This window comes from Sipha flava, unplaced genomic scaffold, assembly GCF_003268045.1.
Source record: "Sipha flava isolate LNK unplaced genomic scaffold, YSA_version1 249_pilon_pilon, whole genome shotgun sequence".
NCBI lineage: Eukaryota > Metazoa > Arthropoda > Insecta > Hemiptera > Aphididae > Sipha > Sipha flava.
Window position 1 is genome coordinate 1,499,190 of NW_020272898.1, and position 22,831 is coordinate 1,522,020.

Here is a 22,831-nt window from a genome sequence, read left to right on the forward strand (position 1 = left end):
GTACTGAAAGGGTTATACAAGTTTTATGAGACATGGTCTTCAGCTAAAGCTTATAACAAGACTTTCAAAATTCAAAAGCTGTGTATTAAAGAACATTTTCGGCCCAATGTACAATACAGAGTTATGAAAATTCAAAAGAAGGAATAATAATGACCTATAAAAATGGTAAGACAAATCCAATAATGATATCATAAAAAAGTACTTAGTGTGACTATATAAGAAAATTTGGTAGATCATGTACAAGATAAGAATAGATATCGAGAAAGAAAAGATACCGTAAAGAAGGACATTAATATGTTGGAAAGAAATATGTCTATTAACCTTGTACTTAATAAGGAAATATAGAGAAAATTGCTTGTGGCAGCTCAGTTCATATAGAGACTGTTAAACTAAAAGAAAAAAAATGATTAATATAACATTTATTATAAGTCTTTATTAATATGTAAATAATGAATATTTACAAAAAAATATCTTCATGGTTAGGTTTGTGAAACCAGTATCTTTTTCACAGTAAAAAATAAGTATAGGCTAATGTAAATAGCTCTAATTTTATTAAGACATACAGCTAGTATGGTGTTTCATAAACTATTTCTTCATTTGAAATAGGTTTTTTTGAATAACGCAAACCAAATTTATTCACAATTTTTTCTGTAGCTTCAAGTACCTGTAAATAAATATATGCTTAATATTATAATAAGTAAATAAAAGTTTATGTATTAAATATTAGGTAATGGCTTGATTGACCATTGTTATCTAGACACACTTCATGTAATCATCTGGTCAATCAGAAATCATGAACTTAAATTTTTTTTTTTATTTTATCAAATTGGTTATATGACATAACATAGTATATTAGGGAATATCTGGAATAGATTAAATCCTTAAAGTAGTTTCTCAACAATATGAAGAATGTATAAAATAAATACAAATCTAAATATGCGTGTTTATTGTTAAGTTAGGTATATGTTAAGGCTTGGTTTAAAGATCCAATAACTTTAAGTGCACCAGTTAATGATTTAATCTTTTTTCAAATATTTGATAAAGTATCATATAAGGTAATTACTTCATCAAGTTGTTCTTTAGTCAAAGCAGCTGACATACAAAAACGAATTCTACTTTCAATCAATGGAGTAGCGGGGAACCCAACTCCTACAGTAGCGATATTAAATTTATAGAACTCTCGAACTGTAGACCTAAAATAATATAACAAAAAATGATTTATAATTTATCAAAATTAGTAAAAATATACACACCCGACTTTGGCTATGGAATATACCAACATAGGAATTACTGGGGAATCTTTATTACCATATACTATACAACCTAAAGCCTTAAGTTTTTGTCTGAAGTATTTCACATTACTCGCAAGTTGATTAATTCGTTTTCTTCCTTCTCCACCATATTTTTTACCCATTATCATGGACATCGATGTTATGACTGTTTGGGTCACAGATGGTGCCATTGTAGAAGCATAACAGGAAGCATAACTATTTGCTTTTAAATAATCAATTAAATCCTTGAACAATTAAATTAAAAAATCTAGTAACAGTAACAAATAATTAATAATAATATTAATAAATAATTAAAATAAGTTTTAATTTAAATTGTTGATATTTATAGTTTATATTATGAACATATTTATAATAAAATAAATGTTGGTTTATTAAATGAAATTTTACATTAAAAAAAATATAAAAGCATAATTGGGAAACTGTAAATATAAACTAAGTAAAGAAAAATAGAATACAGTGAAATACTATTATAGTTGGCTTAAAGTTTGGTAAATATAGTAATATATATAAAAGTTTTAAATTAATAATGTAATAGTGTTGTGCAGAATATGCTATTTTATATTAAATTATCTAAACAGTATTTAATTAATCAAAACAATATTTTAACATACTTTACTGCCAGCTATATACCCTCCACCTGAACCAAAAGATTTAGTAAAAGTGCCCATTAATAAATCGACATCTTTTGGGCAACAGTTATAATAGTCTAGTACACCACGTCCATTTGATCCTAACGCACCTATACTATGAGCCTCATCAATGTATAAATATACCTGAAATATTTTTTTTTTTTGGGGTTAAAAATAATATAAATAAAAATGTATCAATAAGTATTATTTATACAAACTTTGTATTTTTTTTTAATAGCAATTATATCTGGAAGATTTACAATTGACCCTTCCATACTAAAAATGCCTTCGGTTATAATAAATATTTTTTCCCAAGGTTTTTTTGTTTTTGGATGGCCAGAAACAATATTTTGTCGTACAAGTTCTTCTAAATCTAAAATATCTAAATATTTGTTTGAAAAAAAATAATAAAACAAAAATATCGATTATAATTTATAATATATATGTCAAAATTAAAGAATAGATTAAATTTATTATGGCTATAAATTTATAACAAATATAAATCTAATTAAAATTAAATATATTTTACATTTGATAAGTATTAGTATTTTTTTTATAAACAACATTGACTTTTAATTAAATTAAAAAAATAATATATTTTAATAATTATATAGTAATAATACCATTATGTTTATAAACTAAAGATGTAGCTCCTGATAGTTTTATCCCCGAGATAACAGATGAATGATTATATTCATCACTAAGCACTAAGCAATTAGAATTTATGATGGCAGGTAAATTGAGAGCATTCGTAGCAAATCCCATACCAAATACTATAGCATCATCAACACCTAAAAATTCAGCAGTTAGTTTTTCAAGTTCAAAGTGAAGATGGTTGGTGCCTAGTTCTTGACGTGGACTCCCAATTGCCCAACCATATTTTTTTATTATATTTATAGTATCATCAGCAATTGGACCATCACTTTGAGCAAAACCTAAATAATTATATGAACCTAAGTTTAAAAAGGTAGATTTTGTGTCCAGAAGCCTAAAATATTTTCAAATTCATTATTTAAAAAAAAGAATATAACAAAAATTATGTCAAATAATATATTATTCTTACTTGAATGACCAGTTATTATCTTCTGTTATTCTAGTGCGGATTTCAATTTTTGCGCTTGGTACACTACTAACTACTGAATTAAAGCAATCTTTTACTCGACGAAATACATATCTTAAAAATATGTTATCAAATGTATCATACAATGGAGGATATCCCTATAAGTATTATTTTTTTTATAAGTAATAAGTACTTTTATTATTTATAGATTCATTTTTACCTTTCGTTTTTTCTCAGTAGCTACTTTTGGAGTAAAAATTAAATGATTTATCAGTCCAATAAATATCAAAAAATAAAATCCCAAAGTTGCCATTATTGATGTACTAAATGGCATTTTTTCGTAAGATTCTTCTATGTAGAAATCTTTATGAATTGGTTTCTAAAATAAAATATAATTTCACATATTAAACCAAAAAAAGATATATTACAATTAAAACAAATGTTACAAATTAAAATATTAAGCTAATAGTATCATGTTTTTTTTATATGAAATTAATTGCAAGTAATTGCAAATTATTATTTAAATTTTAAAATAATAAAACATATTACCTTTTTTAAGTATCCATTTAATTTAGAATGATTTGAATAGCATTTATTTACAATAGATGCCATATTTTATAGTAAAATTATTTTTGGAATTATTTGGAGCAGTGCAGTTAATTGGATTTTGATTGCTAGAATATAAATACATTATAACACAAAATAATATTTGATTAATACTAATTATATGTTTTAATAAAGTAACTTCAAAGTACATTGTAATTGTTGAGCTTATTTGTAATATCACTATTATAGATTATGTTATTTAATCTATAATAGTAAAAGTTTGATTAGCTTAACCTAACTTTATTATTTTTTTTAAATAAGAAAAATAAGAAACTTAAAAGTCTTTTGACTAAGGGCGTATTTGAGGGGGTCAAAGGGGGCATTCGTCTCCCCATGGCTCGTATTTTTTTTTTAATATAATACATTGATTTATTTAAAAAATGTAATGTATAAATAATTAAGAATATCAATAACTAGTCTAACATAATAATATGATAATAAATTCAATAATATGTCAATTTGAACACGAGTATCAATTTTTGTCTATCTTCTTATATCATAACATTTTTGGTTGTGGAACGAATATTATATTCAACAGATATTGCTATGGTTATAGACATTTACAACCATAATCGAAGTATTTATCAGATAATATAAAGTAATTTAAAGTAACACTTTTTTTACCACATATTTACTAGTTAGTCATTTGTTGGTGCATTTATGCATATTGTATATTTTTGTATTTATTAGAGCCTAAGTCCTTAATAATTTTACTCTCCTATTTTTCTTTTACAACATAATATCTGGTACTTTTTTTTTGTGCATAGGTATTTAGTCATTTTTTTGTGCACAAATGCATGCATATTTATGTATTTTATTGAACTAGAAGCCCCTAACCCAAAAAATAATCATATTTACTGACGATATTTGTTTTCATATTCTTTAACTTGCAAATATTGGCCAAAAATATATTTTTGTAAATTGAAAACATGGTTAAGATCAAAAATAGGCCAGCATAGACTTACAGGTTTGGCTTTGATGCATGTGCATAAAAATATTATTGTATCCATTGATGAAACAATCAACAAATTTGCCAAAATGAAAAAAAAAAATTGGAGTTTTTTATTTGACTACTTACCTTATGTTTTCTACTTAGTTATTTGTTAAATTAAGTTACCTATCTTAATTGTTTTTTAAAGTTTTTAAAAAATAATAGGTAGTATTACTACTATGATTATTTGTTGTTTTTTTATACAGAATTCAGACTAAAGGTACAATTTTAATATAAAAACTATTTGTGTTGTTATTATTAATACTTATTTTATATGCAGTAGATTATATATATATATAATATAATATAAATATTTAATTCAATTTGGTACTTGTAATTTTATTTATTCACTCGAACGAGCAACAGGAACATGAGCTGTAGGTAATGAACCAGTGATGTACCCAGGAATTTTTTAGGAGGAGGGGGTCCAACATTTTTATTTTATCTGTTCTCTAATTATAATTATAGTTTAATTCAATACCAACAAATTGTTGTTTATAACTATAGTCAGTGGCGTGACGGGGGGGGGGGTCCGAATTCAAACCCCCCCAGAGCCAAAAAAAAAAAAAAGAAAATTGTTTTATTATTGATGACGTGTAATATATTCGTAGTTTCATTATTACGCTTTGAACTTACAATACACAACTATACAAGTATTATGATAATTAAATAATTATATTGATAGGTGTTTGAAAAATTTTGTTAACTAAGCTGTTTTTATATTCCAATAGCCATTAATTGACTGTAATGTAAAAGTACACTGTAAATTGGTAAAAAAGTTGTATAAAATAATATCTATTTATAGCAGTTATTTATCTAATTTATCTGTGCAACGAAAAAAAATAAGATAACGATTATTTTTATATTTTTATTAACCCCCCTCCCCTCCAAGAGCGAGATTGAATGTACGCCACTGACTATAGTAATAGTCTCAATAGTTATACACACATCACGCATAGTCACACAAAGGTTTACTATATATAATAGTAAGGTAGATACTAAAATTTGAAATCGATTTTTATTTGGTAGTAAAATGTTATAAAAAATACATTATTTAATTAAAAATAATAAATAATATTAAAAAAACAGTATAAATTAAACATGGTTTATACATTATAGGTAGGTATATTATATAATCCATAAACTTTGTATACTGAAGATAATGGGAAATTAAAATACACTATTAAAGCATTGAGTATGTAGAAATTTCAATGGGGGGGTCTGAACCCGAAAACCCTCCCCTTGGGTAGGCCCTTGTAATGAACTGTAAATTATTTTTAAGTTTGTATTGAAAAAAAATTAGTTTCGCCCCCTCTCTCCATGGCCTCGGCTCAAATACGCCCTTGCTTTTGACATTTAATTTGTAAATTACTACATAATTGTTTTCTGCATGAGAATATTAATTAAAAACAAATATCTATCTTAATGAATATTAAAATTAATAAAAAATAATTATATGTTCTAATTTATCAGTCTTAATAGTGTAAATCCTCTTGGCTTCTTAATTCCGTAAACGCATATCCTCTGTGTAATTGTGTCTAGAGAGGCCCAAAAACAAAATGTAAATTTTGTCTGATGGCTTAAAATATCTACAATTGTGGTCTACACCACGATTATTTATTCTGGATAATAACCATAGTTATTACACATTTAATATTATTACAGAATTGCAGGTGTGCTACATTCAAAAATCAAAATATATTATATGAACTGTGTTATATAGTATATTATTCGTAAATAGAAAAATACTGAAATGTAAACCTTTTTGTAACAACTAATCATGAAATTAATTAATTAATTTTATATTTCAATTTAAAACAAACATAAATCACTGAAATATGTGTAAGTTAATTCGTAGAAAAACTATTTAAAACACTTAAAATGTTGTTATTATAATAAATATTTATTAATTTTATAATATATAGTTTGGAGTTATTAGGCATTATATGCATTTTTTTTTTTATTTGGATTTGTTGTTCACATACGGTAAGAATACTAGACGACAGAAAGTTGTAATCCTGAATTGTCAACTCAGATCTCGAATGTTCGAAGTGATTATCGATTATTTAGTTAATAGTTATCATATCAGCTGTTATGTCGTGCTAACATAGGGATAGTTTTTCATATATCATACGGTTACAAAAATTTACGCACTATTACATTTACTTGTCTAATTTGTATAAAAATTGTGATTATCTTTTAAATTTAAATTTATACCAAAAATTAGTTTCTCAGTATTAAAGCATAGTTCCTTTCATAGTTTATAAATTACTAGTCAAAAGACTGCATAATTTACTATTATTTAAAAACCAGCATTAGCTGTATACTATTTCCTATATTTTACCACTTAATTTATATCTTACAATGGAGAACCAGAAATTATTAGATTTAGACACTGATATTCCAGAACACGAACCAAAAACGACCTCATTAGTCATAGATGATGGAATATTGTCTGAAGATATCAAAAATGATTTTGAAAATGATGACCTTATTCTAATGTCAGATAAAGTGATGAATACGGGTAAACAGTTATCGCTTGAAAACAACTTTGAGGTAATTGATCAGGAATTAAAAACTATTCATGATGGAAAAGGAGAAGCAGGAGTTACAAATATATCTAAAGAGGAAGAAAAAGACAAATTATTAGATATTGTTGATCCAGTCTTTGATACATTAACTGAGGAGTCTACAACTCTTCCCAAAACCGAATCTCCGATTGTGAAAGAAGTAGCAGTTTCTGAAAAAATTGAATCTATGGTTTTCGATTCTACCAAAACATTGATAAATCAAGATAATGAACCTATAAATGTGGTTCAATCTGAAGTAAAAATGGCAGATACACCTGAAGTTGTTCCCAAAGAGAGTACCAAAAAAGATACCGATGAAGGAGATGTATGTGACATTAAGATTGGACCTGACGAATTATTTTGCAGGATTGGATTAGGTAATTATAAAATTAATATGATCATCTTTTTAAGATAAAATTATTTTTTTTTTACTTGAATTGTTTTTCACTATTTACCATTGTTATATTTACAAAGCAAGATACAAATAAGATACATAAAAGATAATTTTATGGTTTTACTATTATGTTTAATTAATTAATTACAAGTTTGATTATAAAATTTTTGAAGTAAGATAAAACATCTAATTAAATAAAAGTTATTAAAATAAAATTAATATTTCTATACAAATCTTTGAAATTAATATGTACTTATTACTTGAATATTATTTTTTCATCCGTAATATAATAGAAATCATACCAATATTGAAGAGAATATAAAGAAATTAGTTGCTTTTGTTATATTGTCTAAATCCATGCTAACATATCTATTATAAATTCCTTATTATGGCGTTTATCATACTTCATTCTAGATATGTTATGTAAATAGATGACTGTCATAGTATAATAATCGGTTATTATACTTAAAATTATATTTAGAAATAGTCTGTTTTTTATTTTTACATTTTTGTTTATTATATAATGGTAGATATCATAATTTATAATAAATAAAACTCAAAAATATAAATTCATTGAAATATTAATGCTTTAGTTTTAAATTTTTTACTTTTTTCAAGGCAATTATAAATTATATCTTGTTCAACTTATAATTTTTAAAGATAGGAAATTGAAGACCATTAACATTGATGTTGATTTCTCATATACACATTTTTTTATCAGATGCTTTTTTTGTGGTTTTGTTAACTAAAAGTTGTATCTATTTATCTATAATTAGTTATTACATTTTACCACAATTATATTTTATTTGATTATTAGAAATAAAAATAAAATTATTTTTTCTGTTAAGCATAAATATTTTTAACTGTTGATGTCTACTGTGAATTATACCATTCCTCAATTATTGACAATCAGTAGCAAATAACCAACATTACTTTTGCTTATAAGAAGTCTGGTTAGTCATACAGCCAAGTTCAAACATTATAATTTATATAGAATCTGATTAAATTTAAAATATAATGTGGCACATTTACTGATTATTCAAACAGTTAAACATGGCATTGCTAATTTATTAAAATAATAATAATCATTAAAAAAATAGGAAGGTTAAGATATTCGACAAAATTCTTTGGGCTAGGGATATGAATAGATGTATTACACAATTACCCTAGTTAGAGAAATCAACACGGTTTACCAATTATTGGTGTTAAACAATCATTGTTTGATCTAAAAAGCATTAAACTTTTTGGAATGTCAATACAATATGATATTGTTACAGATAAGTAATTTCAATTAGTTTCCATACAAAAACATTTTTGACTTATTTTTAGAAAATATCTCATATTATACATGTTTGTATTTGACAAATTAAAATTAATAAAATACATTGGAATTCACATTGTAAAAAGTTAAATGTTCTTATTGTTGGATAAATACTTCGACAATATAATATATCACTGAAAATGTTAGTTTATCAATATTTTAATGTTCACATATATCACCATTGAATAAATTATTTTTTGATCTATATTATATTGTAATGAGTAATAATGACCTGCAATTTAATTAAGGATGTTAGTAAAATAAAATAATGATTAATATTAAACATAATTTACTACAAACTATAAATTATTTCAGAGAGAGGGTGCTAGAGATGGATCCTTTCCCTTGATTTTAGATTACATTTTGGGTTGGTGTATCATATTAATAAATTTTTAAATATCCACCGTAATAATCCATTTTTAATTTAATTTAAAGTGTTGAAATAATATTTTTTCTTGATATTTAAATTCTAAGAATGTCACTGGACATTAGCTAAAGAAGTATTAGCGTGGTATTTATATTTGTCATGATTACAGTTTTGTATTTATTTTATTTTAACTATAACTTTTCCTTAGTTTTTTATTTTTGTTAATAAATATACGAAATATTGTGTTTTACAACATTTTTAATTTTAAGAATATAACCATGTATTATTTATGTATCATTTAATATTACAAGTAGTTTTCTATAAACTATTATTTGTTTAATTTCAGGTTAAATTTTTTCTGTAAATAAAATATATTTTATATTTTAATAAATATACTATCCTGTTCACTACATTTAGTTAAAAAGAAAATATACCTAATAAAAAAAATTATAAATTATCACTATAGCATTTATGTATATCGTGTTTTATTAATATTAAATTATTTGATTACTTACCAAATTAATAATATATTATAAGATTAACATTTATCAAAATAAAATATACATTTTTTAAACACATATTATTCAAAATCTACTTCAATAACACACTAACATCTAAAATACCCACTGACACTGGTCGAATAACGTACCCATGACGCCGTAGCTTATTAGTACATAAATATAGAACTATATTTTACATTAATTATTATTTTGAATATTTAAATATCTGCATAATATCATTACTGACGTTTGACACCTGAGTGTTAATAAATAATGTATTTCCCTTACATTAGGTTTTGTTTCACATTTAAAATTCTTTTTATTTAACTTCATAATAATTTTTTTAACGGAAATAAGATTCCTATTACAAAATAGTAATAATATGACAGTTGTTATGCTAATATATGCTATAGTAAAATGGAGAATATAGACGTTAAAAAAAAAATGTGTTCTTTTAAATTCTGTTTTGTATTTTAATTTACCTTTATATATTATTTCGTTAGCAAGTTGTATATTTTTCTATCTATTAAACTTCTATTTTTTATGTAACTTGTGATTTTCATCATATAATAAAATATAATATAGCGGTTAACATTGGTCTATCTTTAAGACTACTTTTCGTGAAAGAAAATGTGTGTGTATAATACTATTAATTGCTGATTAGTCATTATTCCGAATGTAGACTTTCAAAATTGAGTTTCAACAGATCGAAAAATCCTACAATATTCATCGAGTTACCGAGTCGCCATTTTTTGATTTTGTGTTTTATCTGACGATGAATTTTTAATTCGAAACCGATCATAAATTATACATATTATATATGTATAATATATATATATATATATATAATATTTCACGCTAAGCATTTATTCATTCATTTCTATATACTAATTATTTATTTATATATTTATTTACAAGTATTAACCATTTACTAATTTTTATTTCATTATTTTATTTGAATATTATATTTAAAAATAAATAGTTTAGGTTTAAATATATATATAAGTTGTTGGGTTTTTTTTAAATTTACGAGAAACAATAATATTTGGTAAAACCCAACTGAAAAAATTATATTCATTATTTTTCCAATACTACTAAACTATTTATATCCATGTCCATACACATTCCATAATATAATCAGTCTCACAACAGGTTATCGTAATCATATATCTATGGTATATATACGTAGACTTAGACATTGCAATTTGCCAATGTTATAGATTGATGAGTGTTTTGATTGTAAGTCACGTGTCGATGCTCGTGGATCATTACTTAGTAATCATGTTTAGTTGGTATTAAACATTTTACTCGAATTAATCGTTCATTGTTTTTTACATATATATTTTTACATACAAGGGTTTTTGTAAGATTTGCTTATTTTGGTAGGAAATATTTTCATGTTCAACCAGTTTTTTTTTTTCTGTGGTATTTATAGTGTTTAAATAAATGTACTAATAAGTTTTTTAAAGATTTTGAAAAAATATGTTTTATACGAAAGACAAACAGCTTAATATGGACCTAATAATCGTAAAACACTTACTAAATGTCATGATTCGACCTTGTGAGTGATATCAATTATTATTATTATTATCATCTTTACTGATATATTAGGCTACTTAGTTATGTAATATTTTATCAACTATATAAGTTTTAAAAAATGTTTATGTATGTATTGTATCTGTACTCATTATATATAATTCTACAGACTTATTAATATTATGATTTTCTATTATACATATGTTGGATGAAATATCGCATTTTATTTACATATCATTATATTTTTAGCTGTGATAAAACGATTATTGTTCCTTGATATAATCATTATGTATTTATTTTATAATATACATGCATACAATTTATTTTTGAATACAACAATTTTTTTTTTTCAGATAAATGGTTTAATCCCGAAAAATTGCCACCCAAAGGTAAGTTGTATATTGAGATTTATAGTTTTGACTGCACACTATATATTAGTTACATTTTAAAATATATTATTTCATCTTTTCAAAATAAAAATAAACTTATTTAGATCAAGTTTAAATTAACGGGAATAGTATATTAATTTAATTTTTAAATTTCTAATTTTCATGTACCTACCATTGCTTATAGTGTACTAATTAAATATTAAAGTAGCAGTTTATTAGTAGAAAATACAAAAAAAAAAAAAATAGTCAATCTAGGTTTACTCCTACACTTATGGTTAGGTATCCCGTTAAATACTTCTTTTAAATTAGATTTTTTGTTTGACTTGAATGTATTCTATAACATAGGAAGTATGTTAGCACGTTAAATAAGATTGGATTTGTAGGCTAAATATTTTATAGTGTATAAAATATAAGCTATATTTTCATTTGCAAACAATAGGGTTAAAAAATTATTGAAATTTTGTTACATATCTTCCATGTTTGTGTAAAATAAAGGTAATTACAAATTCATAGTTAGAATTCCTATTATTTCAAATACAATTTATTTTAATTAGTTTAAGTAAGATATAATAATGTTATAACTTCTCTACGATATGTTGGGTATTTCTATTGATAATTAATTATAATAAATTATTATTGTTATTATTATTATTATTATTATTATATTCGTTTGAATTGTGGTCAACCGTCAAAATGTCTAAGAGTGACGGCAGGGGTGGTCACGCAATGTGTATTTTCATTGCTACTGTTCCGCTGTACAGCGGTATGATATCGGTTCTCCAAACACTTAGTAAATACGTCGCATTGCCAGCGAGTAGCAGCACTGCAGCAGCTGCGTATAGAGCCATTGAGCAGACCAGACCACGCTATATGAAACCATAGATCAGGCAGCTGCTGTGTCGTTGCAGCAGACCCTTCTCCCACCGCTTACGTACACGCCGTCGCTGACCGATATTTCGCCGACCGGTCGTCAGCTGGTCTAGTGTTGTTTCCCTCTCTTCTATCCATACATATCGATGCGCGACCCCTCGGCGTCGTATCCTGCGACAACGACGGGCTCCCTTGTCCTATTGATCGCGTTTGCCGCCAATAACATAATAACTTACTATTATTAACACATACATTTACCAGAGTGCCCGAACTTCATTCCACACAGTAGTACCATTGCGCACATCACGCGCCGCCGTGTCCGTTTATTATTGCGTCGCGAATAAACAATATTCAAATAATATTAATTATATAATACTATTGCATTAGCGTTGTATATCGTTATTCCTCGTGTTCGTTCGTTTCCTTCCGCCGCCGCCGTTATTCACTGTTTCGCCAACAGAGTCGAATCGTCGCCCATGTTCATTGCGATACGGAGTCGCCCTAGTCCGCCAAATGCTCAGGTTTTTTAGCTGAACAGTATAATTAGAAATAATCTCGCGCAAGCTATCGTGTCGTCCGTAAAAATAGACTCGTCGCCGTACGTAGAATAATCACGGGGGAAAAAAAAAATAATATTGTCTTGTATGCGAGTGCTTGGGCCGACGGGATATATGTCGCCAACATTGAGAACATTTTGCGAATAGTTACCGTGTTCTAAATTTCTATTGTCAATATTAATTTCTCGCGAAGCAATTAATTATTGTTCGTAATCGTCCTTTGAATAATTTTTAAACTACAAAAATTACGATGGGACCCAAGAGGGAGAAACGTAAGTATTTTTATTACCGATTTGTACATTTATTTTTTTTGTCGTCTTTTGGCCGTTGTAAGCTCCCTGTAAAGAATAACCTTTATTTTTTTTCCGCATAAGATCAATAGGTGAATAAGGGTAGCCCAAAAAAAAAATAATTATAGTAAAAGCTACGTTTTTAATTGTAAAAATAATTTCATTGAATTTTAAGTCTAATTTTTAGTTTCCAATTAACCTAGCCTATTCGAAATTGCGTTGTTATGTACCCAGGTATAAACAGTAACATGATATTTTTTCTCGGTATTGTATTCCAGAATTGCAGTACTACTCAGTAAACAATAAATTCGTTATTAATTATTTTATTTCATCATTACCTTCGAATGCGGTATTCACTTGTTCAAATGCAATGAACTGTAGTCATTTTATTTAAAAAACGTTTATACTTCATCCTACATCAATTCGAATATAGAACTGATATTTTTCCTATTGGTGTTATTTTTTTTGTACATTGTTACGTATTGATTGATTTTGACGAATAATTTCATAACACTTTCTAGTAGTTATTACATTATAAGCAAGTAAATAATTGTTATTTTTTTTACGTTCGATTGAATAATGTTTGGTTACTGGTTAGAGTACAATAGTCTGTTCATTATCAATGCATTATTTCATCATAAATTCTAAACATTAGTTGTAACGTATATATAGATAAGAAAAATGATTCATTAACATTCATTCGTAGCATCAATTTTATTTCTGATCCGAAAATGCGATTATATTAAAAATATCATAAATCACATAGTAGTATTTTATTACATTACAAATGCCCCTAGAGTAACTTATTTTCTTTGACTATTATCTAAATATTTCTCTAAAATGTTTAAATGCTTAATTTTTAGCATATTAATCAGGTTGTAACTACAATTTTTAAAGAAAAATAATGAACTGTTTCAGCTAGTTTCACATAATCTTTTAACCACTAATCTCAAAGCAGTATTTTTTACTCGTAAAATATTATAATAACGTGTTATAGTAGACTTGATTCAAGTCAACTGATGAACACTAACATAATGAAGAAAAAAATGATAAAAATGATAAAAGTGTTTATTATGTAATCAGTGGTAACAGAGATGACATTTAAAAAAAAACTCCGTTATTTAAGAACTTAATATTTTAGACGTTATATAGTAAGATAAACCTTAATAATATCAGGCTAAATTTGTATTTACTTCCCTTCCCTCAGTCAACACCATTACTCAACAGGATGTAACGGTTTTTTACTGTAAACGAAGTATTATATAAATTCGTTAATGAATACATACTGACGTAGTAGTTATATTATATTGCAGGATATTTTTAATGTAGTAGGGGTACGAAGTAGTGATATGACTAGCTTTGAAAAATATCTGTAACTGTATAGGTATGTTTTGTTTATACTTGGTGATACTAGTTCACACATTGTCACATAGAAAGCGCGCTGTGTAACATATAAACATAAATATTTTATGATTTTTTTTATTTGTCAATAAATTTATACTGTATTACTGTATATAATTTAAATTAATTCGACACATTCAAAAAAATAATACAAAAATCAAAGTTCTGTTCTTTAAATACATTTTTATAATTTTTCCTAATTGAACTATGTGTCAATGACGAATGATTCATCTTCTATAAATCTTGATTCCAATTTTATTTCTGAAGTATATTTGTTTAACTGATAAAATAAATTATTTGTAAACAAATATAAATCTGCTTATCTATTATTTTTGACATCATATTTAGTGTATTTTATTTTAGTTAATTTAATACTAATTATAACTAACTAAATTAATTAAATTGTTAGATTTACATTTATAATCTCAGTTTTATCTCTTTTATTTTTAGTTTTAATAACCATCCTATATAAAATATTACGGCGATTTTATATAATACAGTGTATTAACACCAATGGCTAACACTAAATATTTTAATTGGTTGATAATTGTTGGAATAGTGTTTTTTGTGGAATAAAAGGGAGTATTAATGTACATAGTTTCAAATTTTTACTCGGACAGGTATGGGTACGTGCTGCGCAATACAACTTACTTTTTATTAAATAGCAACATCATTTTTTCAACATATTTGAATAAATTTTTTTTAACAATTTTCCTATGAAAAGTTTTTTTCTAATTACAAAATCGACAAAGTTTTAGTGTGTTGAAGTTTAATATTTACGACCATAGATTTAGAGATAATGAAAACTGACACTGTTTTGGAGAAACTGATTTCAAGCAGTCTCAAGTATAAATGTGTGGTGTAGGTTAATCAGTTGAAAATGTTTAGATCCTTATTTTTACGGAGGTAGAAGATAACTAGATTTTCTTATATATCGATTGCCGTTACTGTTTCATTAGTCACACGGAAAAAATATTTTTTTATAACAAGACAACACTAGTACACAATTTCATCATTTTTGGACAATATTTAAATGCAATTTTTCCTTATTGATGGATTGGTATCCATGGAGTAATTCTATGGTCTGCTTCAGAATTGACCCCATTAAACTTTTTTGATGAGGACATTTGAAATTGTTGTGTATGGGGGGCCCACCTATTAATGTCAAAGATCAAAATAAAATAAATGTGATTGACGTGTAATAATTCGAGACTCTGGAGTTAAGAGAATACCAAATAAACGTTTTCACAATAACTCATAAGTGTGTACATTTTTTCAATTTTAATTTCCTTCAACATTAAGTTATTTTATTTTAGACGTATGAATGACAAAAATGAGAGTAAATTACGATATCAAATAAGTGTTTTTTACATCTTATTTAATTATAAACAAATATTTAACAATATCGAAGATATTATTTCGATGTTCATGTATTAAGTTGATCATAATTAAAATGTGGTAAATATTAAACTTCAATATACTATAACTTTATCAATTTTGTAATTAGAAAAAACTTTCGGGAACATTTAAAAAAAAAAAAAATATTTTAAACAAATATGTAGAAAAAACTTTGTTACCATAAAAGTAAGTTGTATTGCGCATGCACCTACCTTTAGGTCTAAAATATGAAATTTGCTTGAAATTGTGTATTTTGAGATTTTGTTTACTCCCTGAAATCCCCATTTCAATAAAAAGCATCCATATACAATATTTAGTGGTACTTATAACCATGAACACACTGTATATTGTGGTGTACTTAATGGTTGTTTTGAATTAAAATACTATTATTTGAATACTAATGTCATTGGATAAATTAATTAATCTTTTTTTCAAGTTTTTTTCCGGACTTCGACATACCTACAATGTACATTTATTTAGGATTTATTAGCCTGGAATTTTTAATGTTGTATTTTATATTGGTTAATATTTTCACTGTATTTTGTATATAAATGTCAAAAAAATTATAACTTGGGTTCAATTTTATAAATTCTATTTTGACTTATTTTTCAAATTTCTTTGAATTCTAAACTGTTATAATTTAACTATTCAATTAAATTTAAATTTATATATTAATATATATATATGGATATATTGCTAAGTAGGTAGGTAGGTATGTATGGTTTAATATAGATTTTGTAATTTAATGAGTTAATTTTGTTAACCAATACGAATTGTCGCTTGACTCATTCAAAGCGGTGACTCTAGTTTCTATTTTTAATACTATTTATAAATGTATGTATCAACAAGAGAATGTTCACTCAAGAACCATGATATTTTTTATAATAAACCAGGGTTTGATGTATTAAAAAGAACATTTATAATTGCTTTAAACGTATTAAAAGTTTAAAATTCGAAAAAATTATTTTTTTTTCAAAAAAAGTTGTAAGTATTAATAAAATAAACTTCTGTAAATATTCTTTGTGTAAATGCCTAAATAAAAACTCAAATTGTGCATTCAAATAAAAATATAAATATATTTAAAATAGTTATTTTATTAGTCAACGCAAGAGTTGTTTTTTATACAAAAAACGAACTTCAAAATGAATTGGTAAATTGTTTAAATCAAACAAAAGAAAAAACTAAATTATGCCCCATAATATTCTAAGTATATTTCACAATATTTTTACTTTTCACTATTTCGTATATTTATTTTATATATTTTGATTCGTGGCGTATTGTTAATAGGGATGCAGATTCTGTCTCCATACTATGGTGAACCTTTACTGAACAGTTGTTCTGTAACTAGTATGTGGCTATCTGCTTATTGCTACAAATTTTAGCGGTCTCCCCTTCACTGCTATGACTGCCGCGTGTCATAGCAATATCATTATTCTACCGTGTGTCGCAGTGTCGCGTTAACATAATATACCAGATATCATCTACCTGTTGGCGGCTGGTTCTCGTACGTGGTACGATGTATTTGTTCAACCTGTCTCGCGTACCCGACCGATGCCTGTGTACAATTGGCCGCCACGAAACGCACGGAGGTTGTTACCCGTCATTGGTACGATGCACATGTGGAACCGTCTGACGGCCCCGTGGTACGGTGTCAGTGTGACGGTGATGGCAGTGGCACATTGTACGACGTCCGTATGGGTTGAGCGAGGGTACGTGGCGGTGCATAGGCTCAGCTGTGTCGTTCGTGGTTGTGAAGAGGGGGGGGGGAAAGATATCTCCGGCACTGCTGCTGCTACGTGGAATCTGTTGCTCGCCGCCGTCTTCGACGTGTTTGCGCGTCGCCACTGATGCGTTGATACCCGAACAAAGATCGTGTACGGTATAGTTTACGTGTGCGTCGTGGTAAATTGTAGTCCGTTCTGCACACGTAGATACTATATAGTAGCGGTGCATTTATTGCTGCTGTGGTGTTCCTTTCACAAAGACTACGTTCGGTTTTGGTTCGCGTTTCTCCGTAGTTCATCATTCTTCTTGCCGTAGTAATTGTTGTAATTTGATTTTTTGACAACCAACCGTCATCGTCCAATCCTTCGCTTAACCATGGCCAAGAAGTACTACGGCAGAGCTAACAGCAGCAGCTATGTCGCGCCGGTCGTGTTACCCGAGAGGGGACCAGGTACGTTCAGGATACGGATTCAGACTAAACAACCCGATTAAAACGCATCGTCGAGTCAACGGCTGTTGTCGTGTATGTGGAATCTGGTGGATACAAGGATAACTTCATTGTGATTCGTATCTGGTGTTTGTTTAATGCTTCATCTTGCTAAGGATCTGGGAAAACTGTGCTGTGTGTTATGGAAAGATTTTTTTAGACGGGACGGACGCTACGTTGACGTTACCTGTATCATTCCATACGATAGAGACAATTGCGTTGTGCGTCGTGTGTATGGATACGACTGCAGAAACGGTTCAGTTATGTTCGGGTTGTTCTTTTTTCGGTTTTATTACATTAAGTACTCAGTGTTCAGTTCTTTGCAAGTTAAAAATTTCAAAATTCGAAACAATTTTACTAAAAATAAGACTATTGTTTATTTTTCTGAGCATTTGACTTTTTGTAATTAATTTATCTACGTGCTTGTCGATCGCTAACAGACGACATTTTTAATAATGAGTCCTTAGTGTTCGTTTGTTATTAATATCATGTCGTATTTTTAGAAACGTGGCTGTTTTGATTTCAAAATTAGTTAATTTCCCTTCCTCTTCCTTCGGCTGTGTGAAACGAGTTCACAAGTATTTTGTGTGTAGGTCAGCGATTTTTACAGTTACTGGTAATTGCTCTACTGAAACATCATTCTCTCAATTTATGGTGATGTGGAACTGTATACGATTTATTAACATTTTCACTTGTGAATTTTTGATGTATTTTTAAGATTTTATTTTGCTACTTGCTTTTTGTATTATTTTATTATTAAATCAACTTTAGTGGTTTATAAAAATGCTTCCTGTCAATATGTTTTATTTTTGAAAAAGACCGATTAATTTGACAAATATGTCTACAATTTTTTTTTACCTCCTATGGTGGGAGAGGGGTCGGTAATATTTCATTATAATTTATGCATAATATTTTCATGATTATTTATTTAAGTTTAAATATTCACTCATTATATAATGAATATTTTGTACAGGTACTTAAATTATCAAATATAGACAAATTAACGTATAATAATTTTACATTGTGTTACATTATTTAAACATAACAAATTTATATGCATTAAAAATAAAAAAAATATGTTGATATAGGTATTTCTTTAATAGCTGATAAACCTGAATGAAACATACTAAACAGGTGGAACTTGAGTTATCTTGTTTTAATATATCTATTCAAATTTGAAATGTATTATCAATGTAATTAAAGAAAAATATATATGAATTTTTTTTTATTTTCAGTGTTTATTATCTATTATCTATATCATGTTGAAGTAATGAACGTAATCTTTTCATTTAAAAAATAAAAAAATAAACAAAAACAATTTTGATCAGTGAAAACAATTTGTTAATCCATAGAAATTATAAAGTATTCAAATTTATCAAAAATAATAATTACAAAATTTTCAAACATTATGTAAGAATATATATATTTGCCCTTACATTTTCACTTTAACATAAAAATATAAGGATTATGTAGTGGACATTTTATATAACATAAGTTATAGCTCTACTACTTAAAATTAATTTTTTTTAAACTAAAACAATCAACTTTATACAAAATATATTTAAGTTTTTAATTGTTTAATTATCTATATATTGGATTTATAATCATATTTACAACTGAAAAATAATTAGTTAACTTGTATATGTAGAAACCTACATTTAAATATCTTAGTAAATAAATATTTAAATTTTAATAACTTTTTTTTACTTTTTTTTTAATACTGACTAGTATGAATTGATTTAATTAAACTTAAAATATCAACAATGAGAATATTAAATGTTTAGACTTATTAAGTGTAATATATATTAATTATATATGGGTCTTATAGGTATAAATAATAATAATAATAATAAATGCTGATGTATTCATTTAAATAAATAGAGGTATAACAAATTGATTTGTTTTATTTTGTTACTGAGAATATGCTTTGTTCTTGACAACTAGATTCATTAAAATATGAAACTATTTGACCGATATGAAATTAATTTACACAGTGCATCTAAAATCAATTAATATTGTATAACATATTATTTTGTATTTTATTTTTAATACAAAGTAAATAATGTCTGTTATTATTTTTAGTGGAGGCATTGGTGTATTGGAGAGATCCTGTATCATCTGGCATTGTTTTTGGTGCCACATTAGTTGTATTGTTGTCATTTGCATATATGTCATTGATCAGCGTTATTGCCTATTTGGCTATGTTTATTCAATCTGCTTGCATCATATTGCGTCTATACAAAACTGCTTTACAAACCGTTCATAAAACAACTGAAAGTCATCCGTTCCAGTAAGTTCTTATTAGTTATTTATTAAATAATAAATTGCATTTATGATATTAAATTTTCTTTTTCTTTAGAGAATATTTGGACTTAGATATCAGGTTACCTCAGGAAAAAGCTGAAGAATTGAGCAAACTAGCTGTTGTACACATTAATGCAGTGTTGGTGGAACTTCGCCGTTTATTACTTGCTGAAGATTTGGTGGACTCTGCCAAATTCTTTGGTATCCTCTGGGTGTTGACGTATGTTGGTGCTTTATTCAATGGTCTTACACTCATCATTATTGGTATGTACCAGTGGTTAATTTTTATTTTGCATTTAATTTAATATTTATTTTTGTTCAGGATTTGTTGCTTTATTCACATTACCTAAGGTGTATGAAAACAACAAGACACAAATTGATCAAAATATTGATGTAGTTAGGAGTAAAATTGCTGAATTGACAAATAAGTAAAAAAAAATTCTATAAATATTAATTAAAATTTTATAAATTACATTATAATTGTTTTTATGTTTTATAGAGTGCGAGCTGCTATTCCAATTGGAAAAAAGTCTCCTGAGGCAAAGAAGAAGGAATAGATATTGAAATTTTCTTATAAAGCCCCATTATATTCTTGTGGTCGATGATTACAATTTTTAGGCTAAAATTTTTTTTTATATATAAATTAGACCATGTCGTCCCAGTAATATTAAAACATTTATACTATTATTAAAAAAAGTATACATATTATTATTCCCATTTTAAATTTATTTGTCATAATTTGGGAAAATGTATGTAGAATGTCTTTCGTCAATATTATTTCACTATATAATGTAATCATGTAAAGGTTTGTGAGTTCTTTCTGTTATCATTTGATCTGGTTTAGCTTTTGCTCATTTCATTATTTTATTCCGCCCTCTAATTTTACCTATATTTTTATTCCTCCAGCTATATAGCGAATGAAGCTAGCTTAACTTTTAAACAACGCTGTCTGTTTGTGTATACTTATATTTACTCTGTTAAATGCGTTAAATTTATTACTTTTTATATAGATTTTGTTCTAGTTTCCTATTTCTATATAAATTAATAGGTAGGTTTAACATTTATTTTATAATTCAAACGGTTAATATTGAATGTATTATATATGTTTATATATTATATAAAAGATAATTTACATTGTTATAGGCTATAAACACACACTGTCTCTTTTTTTTTTCCTAAGAATTATTACAGCTGTACACTTTTATAACATTAATTTTAAACAGGCAATACCAACAAATCGATGCAGTATATTAATGATTATAATTATACATTTCTTTTTTTTCAATGACAAATTTATGCTATTTATTTAAAATCCTATTATTTTTTTTCTAATTTATTATCTGATATCAAAGCATTTTATTGTTACTACCATATCTCATTTCAATATAATGTGCATTAATTGGTCTACCTAATATAAAAGTAATTAGTGATTACTTATAGGTATAATATTTTCTATAAAATATCTCTAGTTTGAGTTAATGTTTTTAGAGTATCTAAGGTGTATATAAATATATTGTTTATATAGTAACAGTATTGGTTGGTTTCTCTCCTATTGATTATTTTATTTATCTGTTTAACATTTAAAACATTAAATGTTACATCAAAAAGCATTATGTTACAATTAATGCATCATAACTCTTGACAAAAAATAAAAAGTTGATGTATTGATAAACTTTAATGATTCTGAAAATAATCACTGCATATAAATAAATTATGGTAGATGCCTCTAAATATTTTTCATTCAGACCTAATTTATGTATGTTGTGATTTTTATATATGTCTGATACAGTCTTAATATTATTATTAGAGAATGTTATTCTATCTATTCTAAAATATATAATATTAAATCAATTATGTAATTTAAAAAATAAAATAATATCACAATTTAATTTAATATTCTAATAATATTTATCATACTACAGTATACAAAAACATAAAAACATATGTAATGCATAAAAAGTAATTAAAATTGAAAAATCATAAATAATCATTTATTCCTATTAATTTTTGAAGAAGTTAAATCTTAAGGCGGTTGAAAGTGGGTTGTTTTTTCGTGCATTTAGACCAATAAGAAAAAAAAAAAATACACTTCTAGAAGTCTAATTTTCATTCTGAAAAAATGTTTGGATTTGTTTACTCCTTGT

The 22,831-nt window shown here is 26.2% G+C and overlaps 2 protein-coding genes across 5 annotated transcripts; one reads left to right on the plus strand and one right to left on the minus strand.

Annotated features, from left to right (window-relative positions):
• Positions 1–413: 413 nt before the first annotated feature.
• Positions 414–3,655, minus strand: LOC112684399 (serine palmitoyltransferase 2). The gene is made up of 9 exons (XM_025555910.1): positions 3,531–3,655; positions 3,202–3,360; positions 2,985–3,139; positions 2,545–2,909; positions 2,140–2,303; positions 1,904–2,065; positions 1,254–1,516; positions 1,064–1,193; positions 414–664 (listed from the first exon to the last, which is right to left on the minus strand). The coding sequence occupies exons 1-9, from the start codon at positions 3,591–3,593 to the stop codon at positions 566–568; spliced, it is 1,560 nt and encodes a 519-aa protein (XP_025411695.1). The 5' UTR covers positions 3,594–3,655; the 3' UTR covers positions 414–565.
• A 3,106-nt stretch (positions 3,656–6,761) lies between these two features.
• Positions 6,762–21,692, plus strand: LOC112684400 (reticulon-1-A-like). 4 transcript variants are annotated; one of them, XM_025555911.1, is made up of 6 exons: positions 6,762–7,525; positions 11,620–11,655; positions 20,466–20,673; positions 20,743–20,951; positions 21,010–21,115; positions 21,187–21,692. In XM_025555911.1, exons 1-6 carry the CDS (start codon positions 6,943–6,945, stop codon positions 21,242–21,244), a joined length of 1,200 nt encoding a protein of 399 aa, XP_025411696.1. In that variant the 5' UTR covers positions 6,762–6,942; the 3' UTR covers positions 21,245–21,692. The 4 variants fall into 4 exon arrangements, with proteins under 4 accessions (XP_025411696.1, XP_025411697.1, XP_025411699.1 ...); XM_025555912.1 differs by lacking the exon at positions 6,762–7,525 and adding an exon at positions 11,228–11,291; XM_025555914.1 differs by lacking the exons at positions 6,762–7,525; positions 11,620–11,655 and adding an exon at positions 12,790–13,354.
• Positions 21,693–22,831: the final 1,139 nt, after the last annotated feature.